Genomic DNA, 20,560 nt, shown 5'->3' with positions numbered 1-20,560 from the left:
TTAGTCTTAGTTTTAGTCATCATAGCTTAGTTTTTATTTAGTTTTCATCGGTGGAAAAGGGCAGTCGACAAACATTTTTCATCATCATAGTTTTAGTCAACGAAATGAACACCGTAGACAACCAACCTTGATCTTCCTGATAGAGTCCACCTGGACGGAGTCATTGTCCAGCATCCTCAGTATGGTCTCCAGCATCTTGATGTGGTGCCGATGCTTCTCTATGAACCTCTTCAGCTCCTCGATGCGATCCTGCTTCTTTAGGAACACAGCAGTGGGGGAAAAAAGTACTCGGATGTTTTACTTAAGTAAAAGTAGCAATGCGACAATGTAGAAATAAATGCTTCAACATTTTTACTAGAGTAAGAGCACAAACGTGTTTGCGTCAAAATATACTTACAGTACCAAAGTAAAAGTACGCAAAAGCTTTTTTTTCCCAAAACCTGCAGATCTACAAGCTCACAAGAGATCTGCGAGTGAACATGAAAGGAACTCAACTCGGTAGAAAGTTCCTTATGTCAGCTGAAATGGTTCACACTCTTTCTGTAGCGGGAACATCTTCATGTGCTCACAGAAACCCATGGGACCTAATTAATTCATTATGTTTAAAACTTTTATGCTAAAAAGTGCTCCTCTATCCACTTTTGGACTCCCCTCCAAAAAAAAAAAAGACAAGACAGCTGCAAAAAAAAAAGTTACCGTTAAGTACATTAACCCTGTCGTCCCTGTTTTGGGCACGTCATTATAGGCAAAATATTCTAGGATGTTTGTCAAATGTTCATGTTTTTTAAAATAACTGATCTACCTTGGCTTATGAGCTTTTAGATCTGCTATTTTCTCTGAATATTCACCTATTTTTCGCAGAATGTTCCGTCTACTATGAAATGCCCAGAATTGGGACCCTAGGGTTCATGTGGTTAAGTTAATTGGTTTAACTAATATTAACCTAGTTCATTCCTTTCAGAGCCATGCATCCGAGAAGTGAATTACTTAGTCATTCACTTCTCGGATGCTGACGAGTGCTTGCATTCTCTCCTTCAAGTTAACTAATGTTAACTAATGTTAGTGTTAACAACTGTCCAAAACTACACTGAGAATGAAGCAAGTTTGCAACTGTCCAAAACTACACTGAGAATGAAGCAAGTTTGCCCAGTTCCTTCTAATTCACTAGTTCTCAATGTCGGGTCCGACAGCGGTCAAATGGTCCATCTGGTTCCATTTGTACACTCTCAGAGTTAGATTAACACAGTGAAGATTGGCGCTCTAGAGATTTCATATCAAATCATATCAAATGAGGGTCCGTGGTCTAATGCATTTCAAATTGGGTGTCCTTGAAATAAAAAAATGTTGAGAACCACTGAACTAAACTATAAAGGAATCCCAGTCTACATTGCAAAATCCTCAGCGCTTATATAACTCTCAGAGTTAGATCTGTAAAGGCCCAGTTGGACCCCTGGTGTAGAGCCCTGCATCGGGAGCAGGATCCCGCGGTATCCGCGGGTCCCAGCGCTAATCTTACGTGCACGGGCTGCATTTAACCTAATCTGAGTTCCCAGAAGTTTTCGCCGGCTCGGCGAGGAACATTTAACCCATTAAGACCTGAGGCGATTCTTTAAAATGTTTTCTAAATCCGAACAGTTTAAAAAAAAAAAAAAGAATTCAAGATTTTTCAAAAATAGCAGATCTACAAGCTCATAGCGCGGCACTCGGTGCCGCGCTATGAGCTTGTATATCTGCTATTTTTGAATAGCCAAAGAAATCTAAAGTGACACAGATGCGTTCCAGGTCTAAATGGGTTAAATACCTGCGGCGGTCAAAATAAAACCTGCGGGCCCCGCAATATTCTGCAATAAACCAGATATAGAGCACCTGGAGCATGTGGTCATGCTTTACTTTAGCAAGATATGAATCGTATGGCAACATTCAGAGAACGTAATTTCCCCTACTGTGTCTCGGAATCTCTCTCTCTCTCTCTCTTGTTAGTTCTCACTTGTTGCGGTGCCATACTGTATGTCTGTCGCAATATAAACCACAAACTCTCTCTCTATCTGTGCAATTCCTCACACATAAACAGGCCGTCTCTCGCGCACACCCGCTCACTCTCTCATTCTGTTTTATAATGCGTTTCGGATCTCAATGGAAATATTGCAGGCTTATACAGGACTGGACGGTAATATTGCAGTACTATGTGGGACTAAATGGCACTTAATTATTTTGTTTGGCAGGGGCAGGGTTAAGAAAAACAGTCCCGCACAGGGCTCTACTGTGGTGGTCCCTGAACCTGATGTTGAGAAGCCGTGTTCTCATTCACAGCAGGTTAAGTCTGGAGGCACATTAGGATGCTGCTTTTAAAATATTAACCGCCTTCTACAGCTGAGTGACATGACGTAAAAATGATAGCACAAACTGTACGGCCCAAACATCAATATTTGATTTCTTTGACTCTAATGAACATGTAATATCATGTAAAAACTTTGACCGAGTGCTCCTTCTTTTCATCAATGTTTTATATTTATCTGCCAGTGATGATGACATGACGTTTATTAACGCTATGAAAAATGTAATATCGAAACCGGGAAACGTTCTTCTCGCTGTTCTTGCAACGTTATCTCAGTGTCAAACGGTATAAATCATCCTATGTCTTTCTCCATTGCGTCCCGTTTTCAGAAGTCAGATTTAAAGGTGGTGTAAAAGTGATTTTTCTTTGTTAAAAAACAAGTGGCAAATATGGTTATATTCTGATAGTAATGATTTCTGTAGTGTGTTTGTTCAGTAACAGGGTTCTCCCCGTCTTTCCAGCTCTTTAATGAATAGAAAATAAATGATTCAGGTTGGGATAAAAAAGAAATGATAGGGATTAAGAGGTTCACCAGTGCATCAGGTCTCTCACTTCAGACTAAAAGTGAGGGTCCTGATGAAAAAAGAGATGGCAAGACAGAGGAAGAAAGAAAGAAAGAGAGACAGAGGAAAAGGAGAGAGAAAGACAGAGGTGCAGTGGAAGGGCCTGTAGGCCTGTCACAATTATTACATAATCATCTAATTGCAATTATTTGAGATAATCCCAATTATTTTTGCATAAGTCATAATTTTCGATGTTGAAAAATGTTCATACATTTTCAAATATAGAAGTTGTAAGCTTGTAGATTATTTTATTTTTGTATAAAATTAATAAATATGTCAGTAATAGTATTTAATATAATATGTAATTAAATAATAATATAATAATATGTCAGTAAAAAGGCCAAACAAAAATGTGTTCCCAATGTTCAATGCCAAAACAAACCACAATGAAATCGTTATTGGCAATTATTTGTATGACAATAAATAGTCAACATAAAAGTTTTTAATGGTGACACAGCCCTATAGGTGCAACGGGTCGGGGCACTGACCTCCTTGTCTCCTTTCTTTTTCCGCGTTTGGACTGAGAGCGACTCCACCTCGCTCTCAAACTGGTCCACCTGCATGTTCAACGTGTCTATTGTGTTCTATATAGGGGAAGGAGAAGAGACAAAACAAAGCATTGTTACACACTGCACACCTGAGATGCGTTGGCCTCCTCGGGTTCCGCAGATATTTTCACCATTACGTCACATTTTACATAAGACCAGCGGTTTCCCAACCTTTGGGTTAAGTGGTCAGTAGGGATGGGACGATAATCGTTATTATCGTTTATCGTGATAAAAAACGCTCACAATAAATCGTATCGTGGAGATTTAAGTTTATCGTGAAATTGTCCTCCGTCATACACTAGGATGAATTAGCTTTTGTTGCGCTGCAAATTCCGTACCACTTCAACCCTATACTAGATAAAACGGACCTGTAAAGAGTGCATTTGGTACGCTCTTATTTCACACAACACAAATCGATTTGCCAAAAATAGCAGATCTACAAGCTCACAACGCTTTACAAAGCGTTGCAACGCGTTGTGAGCTTGTAGATCGGGTATTTTTGGTGAACGTTCCCACCCAGAATAGGGATGCTGGAGGTTCAAGTGGTTAAACAAAAGTGCCATTTTAAGTTTTTAAGTATATTTTGATTAGAGTCGAGCCGGTACTGTGCAGTGTAAAAGCATCATTACAAAAAGATTCAGAATTCAACCTCCCAAAACATAACCAGTTTAAACAGCATCAAAATAGCCTATCTACAAGCTCAGCAATCAACGTGAGCTTGTAGATCGAATAATTCAGACTTCTATTTGTGATTGTGACAGATTACGTTTCGTCGCTCACCGTTAGCCACGTCCCGACTTCCTCTTTCTCACGCTGGGCAGGGTCGACCTTCTGTGCAAGACCCAGCCCTTCTTTAGAGTACGCCTTGGTCTTCGTCTCCCTCTCCACGATCTTAAACCGCTCCATTTGCTGTGGGAAAAAAATTACATATTTCACGACTGAAAATCTTTGATTCATGAGACGGTGTGTGAAAGGAGTTCTCCACACTTAGGTGCTGTGTTTCCTAAACAACTAGCACAATATGTTGAATTGTGTTTAGGCATTATCATTCTCATTCAGGCATGTACATACAGCAAACCGGTTGAAGAAATTGCAAATAGAGGTTTAACCTTTGCTTTTCTGAAATTTCCTTTTGGTTTTTATGGAAGATGCTTCTGAACATCAATTTACCATAACACAATTTAAGCAATTGGAATATGTATTCTTATTGCTTATTGTTTGATCCATCTAATACTCTTTAATGTTATAAAAATGACTGAAATCAGTCATGGTTGCTGAAAACATTAGCTGGGGACCCCCTGGAACCCCCCCAAGGACCCCTGGGGGTCCCCAGCAAAAGTAGTTAATGTAGCATCACAATAATTTTAACCACTTTAATGATTTATACGTTGGCTATTCAAAAATAGCTGATCTACAAGCTCACAGAGCTGCGAGCTTGAACATCTGCTATTTTTTTATCTTGAAAATGATTTTTTTCCATCTCTTATGGGGGTCCCTGGCAATCTTTTCTCGGTCCTCGGTCAAATTCATATCAGTTTGGGGATCCTTGACATGAAAAGGTTTGAGAGCCACTGCCTTTTCAGCTCGAGACCCAAACTTACATAAAAATACATTATGAATTAACCATGAAATGAAACATAATCACAATTGATGTCATTACTTTCAGCTGTGTTTACTTGTAAAATGGCTGTTGTGAAAAGGATCTACTGCAAAATTCCACATGCACCTACATGTTGCTTTAGGGCTGAACGATATGGACAAAATCTCATATCTTGATATGTATACCAAATATCTCGATATCGATACGATATTCGATAGTATGGTTCAAGTTTCATATTTGATATTTTGCGCGTTCTAAACTAAGCGTTGTTCAAAAGACAGCATATAACAAGTCAACATCGCTCTTAGTTTTAAGTACTATTGGGTTCACACACTTGTTATTTGATATTCTTGACTTTCCCATGAGCCATTATCAGATTATGGTTGTGGAAATGCCAGCGCTGACAGACATGCAGACGTGGTGATAAAGATGGCAGGTGGTGTCATGTGTGAAAGCGTGCGGTGTATTCAGCTTGATGCTGTTTAAAGATTGATAGGCACACTGGGCTGACAGGAGGCCACACCAGGTCAAATAGGCTAGTTGAGCATGATGCAGGTCGGTGGTGGAAAGTAACTAAGTACATTTACTCAAGTACTGTACTTAAGACCTGAGACTGATTCTACAAATGTCTTCTAAATCCTAACAGTTTTCTGAAAAACGTATGTTGCTATATCAAATCAGTGGTTCTCAAACTTACTCATGCCAAGGACCCCCAAATTGATATATATATTTGGCAGCAGATCCCCATCTGAAAATGTTTTGTGCCAGGGACCCCCAGAAGCAAAGATTTTAGTTAAAAAAGTATTCGCTCTATCTATATCTATATCTATATCTATATCTATATATATATATATATATATATATATTCAAAGATGTGCACACATTTTCGCTTTTTTTCAAAAATAGCTGATCTACAAGCTCAAGCTTGTAGATCTGCTATTTTTGAATAGCCAAAATATGGTTAAAGTGGTTCAAATGATTATGATGCTATATTAAGTAATTTAGCTGGGGACCCCCTGTTAGGGTCTTGTACCGTTAGGGTCTTGTACTGGGGGTCCCTAGCACAAACTATTTCCAAATCTGGGAGTCAGTCCGCAGCCAAATACACATTAACACATTAATTTGACATGAAAAAGTTTGAGAAGAAGCACTGCTCTACGGCCTCTTATATAAAAATAAATGCTATCACATTCTGTGTTTATCTGTGCAGAGCAGGGGGTGGAGGTGGTGGGGGGGCTGGCACAGGGTCTGCCCCGTAGAGGCCTCTCTGCCACAGCTAAATAAAAGATACATTTGGTGTCTCCCAGGAACCCAAACATACAGAAATACTGTTGAATTAACCACTTAAAACCCTACTCACTTTCAAAACTGCCCTAAAGATACACCTTCAGGAGGCTGCAATTCAAAAATGGCCCCTGTCCAAGTCCTAACCTACCCCATGTCCTAACCTAACCTACCCCCTACCCCCCCCCCTCTTTCTTTTTTGTACATATTTTTCACTCTTCATACCAGTAACCTGTAAACTGATTGTATGACATTCTGTATAGTAGTGTGTATATCTGTCTGTCTCTTATATGTCATCATGATTTGTGTGCATGGGGATCTCATCTTAAACAAGCTCAGTGCTTAATGAGTTTTCCAGTTTAGTAGACCTTGTATTGTGAATTTGTACTTCCATGTACAGTACTGTCATGGACTGTTCTCATGTCTTACTAAATAAAGTACATCAATCAATCAATCAATCAATTAAAAACCCCATTTCAATAATTGTGAAATAGCAACTTGTGGCGTTGCGACGCATTGTTAGCTTGTAGATCAGCAATTTTTTCACTCTTACCCTCTTAAATTTAATGAATTCTTTAGAAAAATGTCTGTTATTTTTCCCCCTGGGGGAAGGTTGATATTTATCCCTACTTTGTGAAACACCGCAGTAAGCCACAGCTTATACAGGATGTACCGGCTAACTGCTGCATAGGACTGGCATGGCAACCTGCACTCATCAGGGTGCCATCTGATTGGACAGGAGACCAGGGAGAGGATACTGATGGTAATTATTGTGTGCGGAGGGCAGGGGAGCTGAGGAAATTAAGCTGAACTAGAGCGCAGTTTCTAAATCAGAGGGTCAGGACCCACACGTGTGTCATAAGACATTCAGAAGGGGTGTGTGTGTGTGTGTGTGTGTGTGTGTGTGTGTGATGAGAGGAGAGCAGTGGAGATGTACGGTACTTTACATATCGTTGCTGTCGGGCAGAAACCTCTTATCTCCATACATTAACTTTCGTAAATGAATGCCCTACTTGGATCATACTAAAGCGTCACACAAAAGTAGCAGATCCACAAGCTCAAAACGAGCAGACCGACACAAAGTCCACAAGACTTTGTGTCGGTCTGCTACTTTGAATCCTGAAAAGTAACAGTTTAGGACATAGGAGGTTTTCACCCGACAATGACGATATATGCACCACTCGACTCAACACCCTCATTAAACACTTAAGCGCCATTTTATACTTTCTTGTACGGTGGTGTCGTGCAGCGAAAATAGCTTCCGCCTGTTTTAGCTATTTTTGAAAATGTTTGCCTATAATGACATGCACAGAACAGGGACACCATGTTGAGTGGTTATCCACTTAAACCCTAGTATATACACACTAACACCTCATTGACTGCACCCACTAATATCCGTGACTAATAGTCATGATAAAAAAAACAATTCTACTCTGTCTGTGTCTCAGAGGAAGGCCGTGGACACTTCAGAAATCCGCCTACCAGTGAGGTCGTCATTATGCAGATGTTTTGTTTTTTTCAAACAAGATTTCAAATGTTTGATTTAGAACGCGAGAACTATGGCTTCCGTTATAGCATGCTAACTTTCCAGGAATAGAAAGCCTGCAGTTTCTATTAGCTTGGATTCCCCATCGATGAAGTCACTGGTAGGCAGGTTTCTGAACTGTCCACATACAGCCCTCCTCTGAGACCCAGACCGAGTAGACAAAAATGCTACCATCTAATAATGAGCATTAGTGAGGACCAATTTGGTGAAGTGGTCCTTTAAGTGATTAATCAGACTAATCAACTCAATCAAATTTAGACATTTTTAAAAATAAAGTTGTTTTTTTGGGGGGGAAATCGTTAGAATAAAGAAAATCGTTAGAATAACGGCTAACAAAATAATTAACACACGTCTTCATAGGGAAGTGAGTGAGTGCAGGCAACATGACAGTTTGCCTGGGTTCCCTGCCCCTGCATTGCATGTCGTTGCCCAGCTATTTCCAAGCCAGCCCACTTCCTGCAGTACTTTGAGAGTGTTGCTTGTAAAGCAACTCGTCTCTGTCTGGTGGAAACCTCACATGTCCAAAAAATAAAAAAAACATACTTTTCGGGATTCAAATTCAAAAGCATCAAAAGTAGCAGATCTACAAGCTCGAAACAGCAGCGCGAGCTTGTGGATCTGCTTTTGTGTGACACTGTAGTCGTGTGATCAAGTAGGGCGTTAATTTACAGAAAAAAAACAAAAACAGTTAAATATGGAGATAGGAGGTTTCTGCCTCGACACAGCGACGAAATGTTTCGTTTCAGGTCAACCACAAAAAACACTCCAGTGAGGGAGAGAGAAAAAGACGAGTTGAATAGCCGAGCGGGGAATGAAAGCCGCTCATCAGGATGAGAGCAAAAGCGCCAGGTGGCTGGCATGGAAAGAGATTTCAATAGCTCTCATCAAAGTGTTTCTGTGGGGACTGTGTGACCTCAGGGAACTTGGGAAGTACGCTAAAGAACAGGTGTCTTGTTTAGTGGATCGAGCCTGATACTCAGTCAGCCCTACTGGCTCACTGAGACTGAGAGCCATAATGAACATGTGCTGTGTGGGTTTTGTGAGGAGGAACGTTAGGCCTATGTGAGTGGTTCCCAAACTTTTTAGCTCGAGACCCAAAAGAGAAATTTGACTTCTCCCCGGGACCCAAAGTAGTGAAAATAGCAGATGTACAAGCTCACAACGTGTCGGCGTTGCAAGCTTGTAGATCGGCTATTTTCACTAATTTTGAAAAAGTTTTTTTTTTTTTTTTTTATCATACTGTGGCGGCCAGATTTAAGGGATGGGGGCCCGCCACTGCTTAATGCATATAGGGGAAACACTGAAATCCTTTGCTTTTATATGAAATATCCGAGACTATTAAGATTCTATGGAAGATGCTTCTGAACATATTGATGGTTTGACCACCTCAAGTGCTCCAATTTTAAAATGATGACCGAAAACAGCCGATCTACAAGCTGTCAATGTGTCACAGACACATTGAGAGCTTGCAGATCGGCAAAAGGGGCCAGAGAGCACTGATGCTAGCAGGAGCAAGAGGCTCACAGCAGAGCTTGCGGCACCGGTGCACCTTCACAGCAGGTCAGTGGCACTTCTTTTAGTCAAAGGTTCTGGACACGGTAGTTAGTTTGTTATTGTCCCCAAAGGCTCTATCTTAGGTCCACTACTCTTTATGTTATATATGCTATATATATATAATATGTGTTATATATGTTAATCTTTGATAAACATAATATTTCATTTCATTGCTACGCAGATGATGTCCAGATTTGCCTACCCATCAAAACAAACTCCACTAACTCTCTTCAGTCACTGCTCGCCTGCCTACAGGATGTCAAAACCTGGATGGACAAACATTCCTCAATGAAAATAAAACTGAAATTATAATATTTGGCCATGACATTATCTCACCCTACACTATCCCGGACACCCTCAGCCCTTATATCCGCTCATCTGCCAAAAACCTTGGTGTAGCTTTCGACAGTGCCTTCAAATTCGATCAACACATCAGCTCCGTCGTTAAAACCAGCTTTTTTCAATGAAGACTTCTCGCCAAGGTTAAGGCATATCTCCCCCGCCATCAACTGGACTGGAGATGGCTATTCACGCCTTAATTTCGTCCAGATTAGATTATTGTAATTCCTTATACACTGGCATAGAGCAGTCGTCACTCAGGCGTCTGGAGCTCGCCTCCTTACAGGTATTAAAAGACGTGAGCATATTAGCCCTGTCCTGGCCCCACTTCACTGGCTCCCTGTTCATTTTAGAGTCGATTTTCAAAAGTGATTAAGTGAGTACCGTAAGTATTTACTTATAAATCACTAAATGGGCTGGCTCCGCCATACCTCTATGCGCTTGTGGAACCTTACATCCCAGCCAGGGCTCTCGAGGTCTGCTGACAAGCTGTTGCTGGTCGTTCATAAGACTAATAAAAAGAGCAAGGGTGACAGTGCGTTTGCGGGTGCGACCCCCAGATTCTGGAATAGTCTGCCTTTCCCCCATCAGATCTGCCCAGTCAATTGGGGTTTTCAAAGCCCTACTTAACACCCATCTGTTTTCCCTGGCTTTTAACTGCATTTGAGTTTACCTAATTTGTTCTTAACTTTGCACCTTTTGCTATGTGTTAACTGTTAATGCATATTATCTGTTAATGCATATTATCTGTTAATGTTTTTATTATGTTTTGATGCTTTGAATTGTTTTTGTTGAATTGTTTTTCATTTGCTTTGATGCTTTGAATTGATTATTTTAACCATGTACAGCACTTTGGTCAGCTCAGCTGTTGTAAACGTGCTATATAAATAAAGTTTGATTTGATTTGATTCTGCCAGCAAAAGTGTTTTCATGAGGGTTCCCTGGCACAAAATATTTTCAGCTGGGGGGCCGCGGTTTGAGGACCACTGAGCGCCACAACCTGCGGAGTCATCATCAAGTCACCTGGGAGGACCTTGACAACAAACGTGCCAATATGTGTTTTTGTGTCTACTCACCGTCTCGATGAGTTTGCGGTTCTCTACTAGCTGCCGTTTGTCTTTGATCTCGTTGGACGCCACCCACGTCTTGATCTGATCTCGAAGACGCTGGGGAACGACAGGAAGTACAAGAACACCACCGACAGATATGAGGAGACAGAGAGAGGGAGAGAGGGAGAAAGAGTGAGTCAAGTTAAAATGGTTTCAGCATGCAGGGACTGGTCATGTGCAGTCAGGGATGGCGCGTGCGTGTGTGTGTGTGTGTGTGTGTGTGTGTGTGTGTGTGTGTGTGTGTGTGTGTGTGACGTGTGTGTGTGTGTGTGTCTGTGTCTGTGTCTGTGTGTGTGTGTGTGTGTGTGTGTGTGTGTGTGTGTGTGTGTGTGTGTGTGTGTGTGTGTGTGTGTGTGTGAGAGAGAGAGCTTGGCTTGGGGTAGAGTTTGGTGTTCATGGTAACACTCTAACATACAGGTTTTGGCTGACCTCTATGATATTGAATATAGTGCGCATAAACTGGCATGTTTGCGCGCACACCGTGTGTACACAACCTACCTGACCAACTGCATCACTTAACATCAATAAACACACATTGTCATGCCATGTGCGTGAGTGCACACACACAGACACAAAAAGGCTAGTCCAGACACAAAAGAACACAATAAGATAAGCTTTAGTGTCTTTTTTGTGTGTGTGTGTGTGTGTGTGTGTGTGTGTGTGTGTGTGTGTGTGTGTGTGTGTGTGTGTGTGTGTGTGTGTGTGTGTGTGTGTGTGTGTGTGTGTGTGTGTGTGTGTGTGTGTGTCTTTTCTGAGTGAGTGATTAAGTTGGCTATTCAAAAATAGTAGATCTACAGTACAAGCTTGCACCGCGTCACTTCATGCTCTTGACCTTGTACATCTGCTATTATTGACATTTTCTGGAGAAAAAAAACGTTTAAAAATAATTTTGCCTTTTTTTGTACACAAATATTTTCTGGGGGTCCCTGGCACAGAACCTTTTCAGATGGGGGTCCGCAGCCAAATATATGTCAATTTGGGGGTCCTTGGCACAAATAAGTTTGAGAACCACTGCTACAACCTCTCAACTCAACTCATTCCAACTCAACTCAAACATTAAATCATTCTCCCAGTGAAAAAGAGCCTCACCTGTAGCTTTTTAATCTCTTTCTTGAGGTCTGCTTCATACTTCTCCTTCTGGTTGGCGTTGGCTGCATTGTGAAGCTGTGTGGGGGCAGGAGGTGCAGGAGAAAGGAACAGGCGGGTTCAGACACAAACAATGTGCACCCAACACCCACAATGACAACTATGTGTATGTTGCGTAATAATCTTCTTTTTTTTCTTTTTTTTATAAGAAATGTTGATTCTTTGCTGCAGAATGTTGCAACTGCCGATATGAGTTGCTGTAAGTCCTAACTCATATCGGCAGTTGCAAAATTCTGCATGCTGGTGGGCGGCAACAGCAATATGTGAACTGGAAGGGGCATGCATGCACGCTATGATGTGATGTGTCACGATTATTAGTTTTTATTTGACAATTAATTGTCACTCACGATTTAATTGCATTTCTGTCGTTGAACATTGGAACATTATGAATAGAAATGACATTTATTTTATAAGCTTCGTAAACAAAAGGATCACAGGGAAGCTATGACAAATAACTTCCATAATGTAACGGCTTTACACTTTACACAAAAAAATGAATAGTGGAAATAGCCGATCTACAAGCTCAAAACGCTTGTAGATCGGCTGTTTCCATACCTTACCATTATTCATTTTTTTTTAAATCTTTTCAAACATATTTGAAAATGCTATTATCTAGGCGATTATGTAATAATTAAATAAGAAAAAGAAGTGATTTATTTTTCTTTGCCAATATAATAATATGCAACTAATCTTGGTATTTCTTTTCTCACAGTGAGCTGAACATCAATAAACATCACCATCAACCCCAAAACAGCCACAGAAGAATAGCAAGACAAAAACAGGATATCACATGGAAAAAGCAGAACAGCTTAGGCTACAATAGAACTAACCACAACTTGTTACCAATCAGGATGTAAAAATTAAAAAAGAACATTTGGCTTGTCACGGAGGTGGAAGTGTAGGACAAAACGATGATATATTGGAAAGGTTTGGTTTCTGTCAATTTAACCAGTTGTGTTAACATCATACACACTTACACAGCTTCTCAAATAATTGAGAAACAAGTTTTTTATATATTATATCAACAAATCCATTAACCACATACTTGGTCGCACAGCGGTGTCATACAAAAATAATGGAAATAGCATACAGTATCTACAAGCTTGTGTCTTTTAAATTGGCTATTTTCACTATTTTTAACACTTTTTCCGCCTATAATGACATGCCGAAAATAGGGAATGATTATCAATTGGTTATTTTAGTAACTTTTTGATTATCGATATTTTTTTTATATAATGGATTAGATCCATTAGTTCAGGGGTCTTCAACAGGGGGTCCGGGACCCCTAGGGGGTCCTCAGAGTTACTACAGGGGGTCCGCCAAATCTTTGTGTGATATGATTTTTTTTTTGTTTTACCGTAACCACTTGAACCTTAGCATCCCTTATCTGAGGAGAACTTTAGGCAAAAATAGCAGATCTACAAGCTCACAATGCCTCGCAGCGCGAGGCGTTGTGAGCTTGTAGATCTGCTATTGTTGGCTAAGAGGTGTTTGGTGTAGAGGGGAAAAAGAGCAGACCAAGTAAACAAAAAAAGTTGAATCTGCAACACAATTTTATACAATTTAGAGGGGGTCCCTGCTTCATCTCTCTCTCAGCTAGGGGGTCCCTGACCTGAAGACGTTGAAGACCCCTGCATTAGTTTGAACAGTTGCACCCCTGTGCCCCCATGTCTTCTTCCTTACCTTCTGCCAGATGTCCTCAAACTGCTCCACCCCCTCCGCTACTTTTTTCAGACATCGATCTATTTCACCTGGAGGGCGAGAGATGAACACAGAGCACAATGTTAAACTTAGGCCTAATTCATACCTCATCGCACCACCAAGATGGAAAAACAACGACATTTTCTGTTCTTTTCATGTGGTGGGTGTGCACTTACAATTTAGGCATTTAGCAGACGCTCTTAATCCAGAGCGATTTACAGAAAGCAAGGTAAACGCAAGGTAATACATCAAATGCATAGAGTCAGTGTAGTGCCTCAGTAATCTAGGATCATAGGTAAACCAAGAACCTATAGCATCAGTCTAAAAACATTTATAATATAAAAAACAATTATAAATAATGTGTGTAGATTGAAACTATACAAACTATAGGATGCCAGGTCAACAAATGAACGTGGCATCTGTCTACATAACATCTAAATTACATTTTAACCTTTGCATAAGCCTGTAAGGTCGTCACTTCAAACATTCAGCATTCAGCATCTGAATTGTGGGGGAAAAAGCTCTCGCAGAAAATAGCCGATCTACAAGCTCACAACGCATCGCGATGCGATGCGCTGTGAGCTTGTAGATCGGCCATTTTCAGCTAAGATATTTCGTGTAGAGCAAAAGAAAAGGAAAAGCCACTAGTGTAGAGCCCTGAGGGACTCCAGTCAACCAAATAATAAAGGGTGTAAGTGGTTAAGTGCCTTCAGAACCAATCACATCATGTGTACACACCTGGACTACCTGCACACACACATTTACATCTGACACACACACACACACACACACACACACACACACACACACACACACTTGCATTACTATACTGTACTTAAGAGGACATCAACATTTAAGACACCGTTTTTTATGAATGGCGTTTCTACAATTCTTGTATACGGTATAGTATAAATCAGTCATTTACTCAAACCCAAACCTCTAAATGTCTAATCCTAATTCCAACCTGAATATTTTCCTAATTGTAAGTAAGCCTAGCTCTTACGATCTTTATTAATTGTAAAACAATTTCTCTTGAGAGTACCAGGGAAATGGTCCTCAGTCAAAAAATGCATACATTATTTCTGAAATTCGCCTATATTTTGGGGCCATTTAGTCCTCACAAGTATAGTAACACAAGTACATATAAACACAAGACCTATAAAGAGACAGAAAATAATACCACGCAAAGGACATATGCGCGCACACACACACACACACACACGCACACACACACACACACACTATATAATGTAGTAAGTCACCAATGTAGTTATTATTTAGTCACAAGCTCTTGCTAATATTTGTCATTGGTTAAATAAGAAATAACCAATTTAAAAGCTCACATTAAGCGTGCGCGCACACACACACACACACACACACACACACACACACACACACACACACACACACACACACACACACACACACACACAGTAAAACAGTGCAGTGCAGCATTTCCGGAACATGGTTGGCAGCTCATCAAAGATGCATGGCGTAAAAGCTGCACATTCTTGTAAGCAAGCAGGAGAACACCCAAACCCCCCCCCCCCCCCGCCCTCATCCCGGGCGGGAATGATGTGTCACCGTGAACGAACGTGGTTAAAAATGCACCGCCGTCGTCGTCACGGCGACAGAGGGGTAAGGGGACCAGGGACAGAGGGACGATGGAGGCAGAGTTGCCAGATTTTGCGAGAGAAATAAGCAACCAGGTCTTTGAAAACAAGCCCAAAAGAAGCGACTACTGTATATAGACAAATCCACAGAGCGCTGTGGTGTCAGACTCCTGCTGTCAGAGCCAGGGGAGCGCTCTGTGGATTTGTCTGTAGGCCACATGAGCACTTTAAACCTATATACACAACGGCTATTTGAAAATAGCGATCTACAAGCTCACAACGCGACGCATCTGCTATTTTCAAAAACATATTACACAAAATACAAACACAAATATGCCTGTCACAATTATCATATAATCGTCTAATCGCAATTATTTGAGATAATCGCAATTCATTTGCATAATCGTCAATCGTTTCCATGTTGAAAAACTGTTCATACATTTTCAAATATAAAAAAGCACAAATAGCTGATCTACAAGCTTGTAGATCAGCTATCAGCTATTTCCGCAATGTTTCCTTTTTTTTATAAAATTATTAAATATGTCAGTAATTGTTTTGTATACGTAAGTTATTTGTCATATCTGCCCTGTGCAATTTTTGATTTTTTTTTCATATGTTCCAATTATTTGCATGACAATTAATCGTCAACTTTAATGTTGTAATCGTGACAACCCTACACACAAAATTATTCCAGATGGGGGTCCACGGACGAATACATGTTTGAGCAAGCCCAAATAATCAACTACATTTTAAAAACAAGCCCCCCCAAAAAAGCACCTTGCAACTACCAAAGTCGCTTCTAATAAGCAGATATGGCAACACTGTTTGGAGGAGAGAGAGAAACTGGGACAGAGATTGGAGGGGGGGGGTCGAGGAGCCTGAGGGAAGTGTTGAGAGAACAGTGGAGTGGAGAGAGAGCAGTAGGGAAAGTAACTAGGTACACATACTCAAGTACTGTACTAACTACAATGTTGAGGTACAAGACTAAAGGGGGGGCGCATGCTACCATTTTCGGTGATCATCACCCTCTCACCGCGGTGGTTTGAAAACTACAACATGACGTCACTGAGGCGCGGTGATAAGCCATTCACCGCTCACCTCAACACATTTATCTGTTTTTACTAACCGAAATCACCGGACTATGAGCGCCTAGTATCCAAACCACCGTTTCGGTGGTCACAAACGGTGATAGGGCAGACCACCTCATTTGGTAGCATGCAGGGGCCTTTAGACTATCACTAAAACTAAATCAAAATTTGCTGTCAAAATCAACACTTGTTCGTGGCAAGTTTAGTGCGGAACGGAGAAACAGTGCGCCTCGACAACAACATGTGGCCCATGGGGGCCCCTGGCAGCAGTAAGCTGGGTTGTACAACGTGGCCCCTGGTGTGACTATCCTCATGGCAGACCCCTGAACAGTGCCTGTACCACGTTTGGTGCAGATTCGGCGCAATGGTGCGCCTCGCAAGTCCGTCCGATTCCTTAACTGTTCCCTTTAACGATTCCTATAAGGGGGTTCCAAATGGACCCTCACGGGTCTGTAACTCTTGAGAGTGTATAAATGGACCGTTACGGGTCCATTTGGTTCCATTTGTACCCTCTCAGAGTTATGGTGGTCCTTGAAATAAAAAGGTTAGAGAACCACTGGTATAGAAATTGTATAGCAGACGTGAAGTCCACATAACCAGCTCTGACTGTGTGATAAAACCGGTTCCAGAAACGGTATCCAAATGTGACGGAACCGATTCCTCCGGTTCCTCAATGTTGGATCCGGTTTCTTCGATGCCTCCGGTTCGGGATCCCAACCCTAATATTGATGCCAATAATTGAATTTTTAATACACAGGGCCACTTTCTGGTAACAGCGAGTGACAGAGTGACACCACTGAGGCAGAGTGATGGGGGGGGGGGGGGGGGGAGTGCAGAGTGACGGAGGACAGACATGGGTGACTTGTTGTGAGGCAGAGAGCGGGGGGGAGGGAAGATGATCAGAAATGACAGACAGATGGAGGAGAGAGGGGGAGGAGGTGTACAGAGCAGGCGGAGAGAGGTGGAGCACAGGGGAAACTTGAGGAGAGACAGACAGACAAAGAGAGAGAGAGAGAGAGAGAGACAGAGAGGGGTGGGCAAAGAGGAGGTGGTGAAAATGGATAAACAAGTATTATCGTTCTTTTTGTTTAGGCGATGTTGAACACAAACAACTGAATAAATCCTGAGTGGTCATTTTACTGTGATTCCAGCCACACTGAATGGGGAGAAAATGATAACAGAATATAAGCAGAGAGGAAGACAAGCAGGAGATGACAAGTACGGACAAATAAGAGGAGTTCTGATAACGGAGAGAGAGAGAGGGATAGAGGGGGAGAGAGAGAGAGAGAGAGACCAGAGAGATGAGAGGAGGAGACAATGGCAGTGATTCTAGATGGGGGTGAGGGGGATGACGCAGACAGGAGGAGAGAAAAACGGATTCTTACTTTAGGGCAGCGATTCCTAGGATATTGCAAGAAGTGGGCCCCCAAAATCGTTGGTAAAACAGTAAACACTAAGATTTTATTGATCTATATTTTAAAAAATCAATAATGTAAAAACAAATGTCAAGGTATTTTTTCTTTTAAAACGAGTTATCATTCATGATATTTTAAACTTAGATAACTTAAAGCAGTGGTTCTCAACCAGTGGTCCTTGAGGGGGTTCCAGGTGGTCCCCAGATAAACTGACCTTGACATGAAAAGGGTTTAAAACCACTGACTGAAGCATTGATCCAAGCCGGAACACAATCATCATTAAAATGTGCTCATGCACATTGCATTGCTTTCAAGATTTTCAAGTGAGCCCTGATCGAGAAAAGGTTGGGAACCACCACTGCTTTAGAGCTTTTCAGGCGGGGAGCGACACAATGCCTGCTCCTCAAGTGAACATATACGTCAGTGTTTCCCCATATGCATTAAGCAGTGGCGGGCCACAACCCCTTAAATTCGACCACAACAGTGTGATTTTTTCTTTAAAAAAATATTAAAAATGCATTTATATAAGGCTCAAATGCACTCAGGCAGGATGCCATCTGTGCTATCACTATCACTTACTTTTGTCTATACTTTTCTAATTAAAGTGTATTTTCCTAAATCTGGAGACAATTCATATACACTATATAGATTATTACTGTGCACTGTACTATATAAGATATAAGACTTTTCGGCGTGCGTGCACACCAACTTTTTTGCCACGGCGCAACTAGTGGCGCATTCCTCCCCCACACCTTCAACATCTGGCTAGACGTTGGCACTGTACGTTGTATACGCAGACAGACAGTTGCTCCGCGAGTAAAGGCCAGGCGATCTACGCATGCTTCAACTGTGTCAAATCACTGTCCCTGACCTGCGCATCAAGAAAAAGGTGACGACAAACCAGCTCTTGGCTCAAGAAAGAGTGCGCGTGAAACAAGCACAAAAGCGGCAGTTTGGCGAGATATTGTCACTCAGAGTGCCCGAGTGCGCCTCCCTAGCATACCCGCTCGCCTCTCATTGCTGATCAACTACTAGGCGCATCATCGGTCGCTTCCCGAGTGAAAAGTCCTTTTCAGATCACTTTCAGAGTCAGATTATCCATAAATCGTCTCTGTCGGGTGGAAACCTCATATTTCCAAAACTGTTACTTTTCAGGATTCAAATTGAAAAGTAGCAGATCTATGAGCTCGAAATGTGTCGCTTTGCGCCATGTTTCGAGCTTGTGGATCTGCTACTTTTGGTGCTTTTGTGTGACACTGTAGTGTAGTCTGTAGCTTGTGTATGACACTGTAGTTGCATGTGTCTTTTAGCACCAAGGAAATCTCTCTACCCGTCTCAGTCTCCCCCCTCCATGCGACGCATTGTGAGCTTGTAGATCTGCCATTTTCAAAAGATTTGTAAACATTTTATACATTTGAGAACTTGTGAAATGGGACATTCTGCATAATGAGTACTTACTTGAGGTCATTTAGGTACATTTTGATGCCAATACTTTTGTGCTTTTACTCAAGTACATTTTGAATTCCGGACTTGTATTTTACTTGTAACGGAGTATGTCCGTGTGGTCTCTGTGATACAGGCAGCTGGACTTGGTGCCACTGTTCGCATAACATTATCGTTCATTCTTTTGGATGCTCACACAATTATCGTTATAGTTATAGTTATCGTGCTTAGTGCGCTGTGAACATCGCTTAATTGACAGAGGAGGGACGGGTGGGAGGGGGGGACACTGAGAAAGAGATGGAGAGAAAGGGGCAAGGTCTAATGATGAATGGAAGAGCAAAGAAAGTCAGAGGTGACTGAGGAGAGACAGCAAGTGAAATGACAAATGATGCCTCTCTAGACTAGAGGATGACCATTCCATAAAGTCTGACCCTAAACGACTTTAACCGTACTAAATGGCCGATCTACAAGCTCAAAATGCATCGCACCGCACGCAACGTGCCGTGAGCCGTGAGCCGAAGTATAAACCGAGGCATTAGATGCGGTCTTCTTGGTGATATTTTTAGCAGGAAGGCGGCCAACCTCCTCTGTAATAATACATTACTATCTGTCACAGCTGCTGAAGTGCTAATGCCTCATGTTTTCCTGTGGGGTAAAGGTCCAGCGCTAAGGGGGATTGCTGGCTGGCTGGAGGTTCCATTTAGCATCAAGGTGATGCACATTGTGCTACAGGTAAAGCAGACAGTCACAACAACGGTCCAACAGTTGTCCACATGACACATGGATTAAAGAAAAATAAAAGCTCACGACTGAAAGTGTTTGTATGACCCCAAGTCCTTCCTAATGTGAGAATTGTGAAACAATATGAAAAGGACCCCCCCACACACACACTTGCGCTGATTTCTAAACAATTAACACAATATGTAACATTATGATGTCTTAGTAATATTGTTCCTGCCGTACTACTATACTGCCAGTGCCAACCAGGTCAAGTCACAGACCGAGGCTTTAAACATTGCTTTTATACAAAAGTATGAAATGTCCAAGACTATTAAGATTCTATGGAAAATGCTTCTGAACATATTGCTAGTTTGACCACTACAAATGCTTAAAATAATAACCGAAAACAGCTTATCTACAAGCTCTCAATGTGTCTGTGATGCCTTGAGAGCTCGTAGATGGGCTGTTTTCGCTGCGCAACATGCTTCCACAGAAGACATGCTGGCTTCTATGGAATCCAAATGACTAAAATCAGTCACTAACACATCAATAAATG

The 20,560-nt window shown here is 41.6% G+C and overlaps 1 protein-coding gene across 4 annotated transcripts in view; it reads right to left on the bottom strand.

The window, feature by feature from the left end:
* Positions 1–20,560, bottom strand: part of LOC311061147 (CCR4-NOT transcription complex subunit 3-like) — a 49,306-nt gene that overhangs the window by 23,716 nt on the left and 5,030 nt on the right. For 3 of the 4 annotated variants that reach the window (XR_014602374.1, XM_084079695.1, XM_084079696.1), the window contains exons 3-8: positions 13,708–13,775; positions 11,968–12,042; positions 10,846–10,935; positions 4,227–4,355; positions 3,387–3,482; positions 127–255 (exon numbers count right to left, since the gene is read on the bottom strand). Coding sequence is in view for 3 of the 4 variants with exons in the window: in XM_084079695.1 (XP_083935821.1) it covers positions 127–255; positions 3,387–3,482; positions 4,227–4,355; positions 10,846–10,935; positions 11,968–12,042; positions 13,708–13,775 (587 nt within the window). In the remaining variant the exon portion in view is untranslated. The remainder of the gene's footprint in view (positions 1–126; positions 256–3,386; positions 3,483–4,226; positions 4,356–10,845; positions 10,936–11,967; positions 12,043–13,707; positions 13,776–20,560) is intronic. The other variant, XM_084079697.1, reaches the window with a different exon arrangement.

Source organism: Gymnoscopelus microlampas (genome assembly GCF_963454915.1).
Source record: "Gymnoscopelus microlampas genome assembly, chromosome: 15".
Lineage (NCBI taxonomy): Eukaryota > Metazoa > Chordata > Actinopteri > Myctophiformes > Myctophidae > Gymnoscopelus > Gymnoscopelus microlampas.
This window is presented reverse-complemented; position numbering and strand designations above follow the sequence as displayed.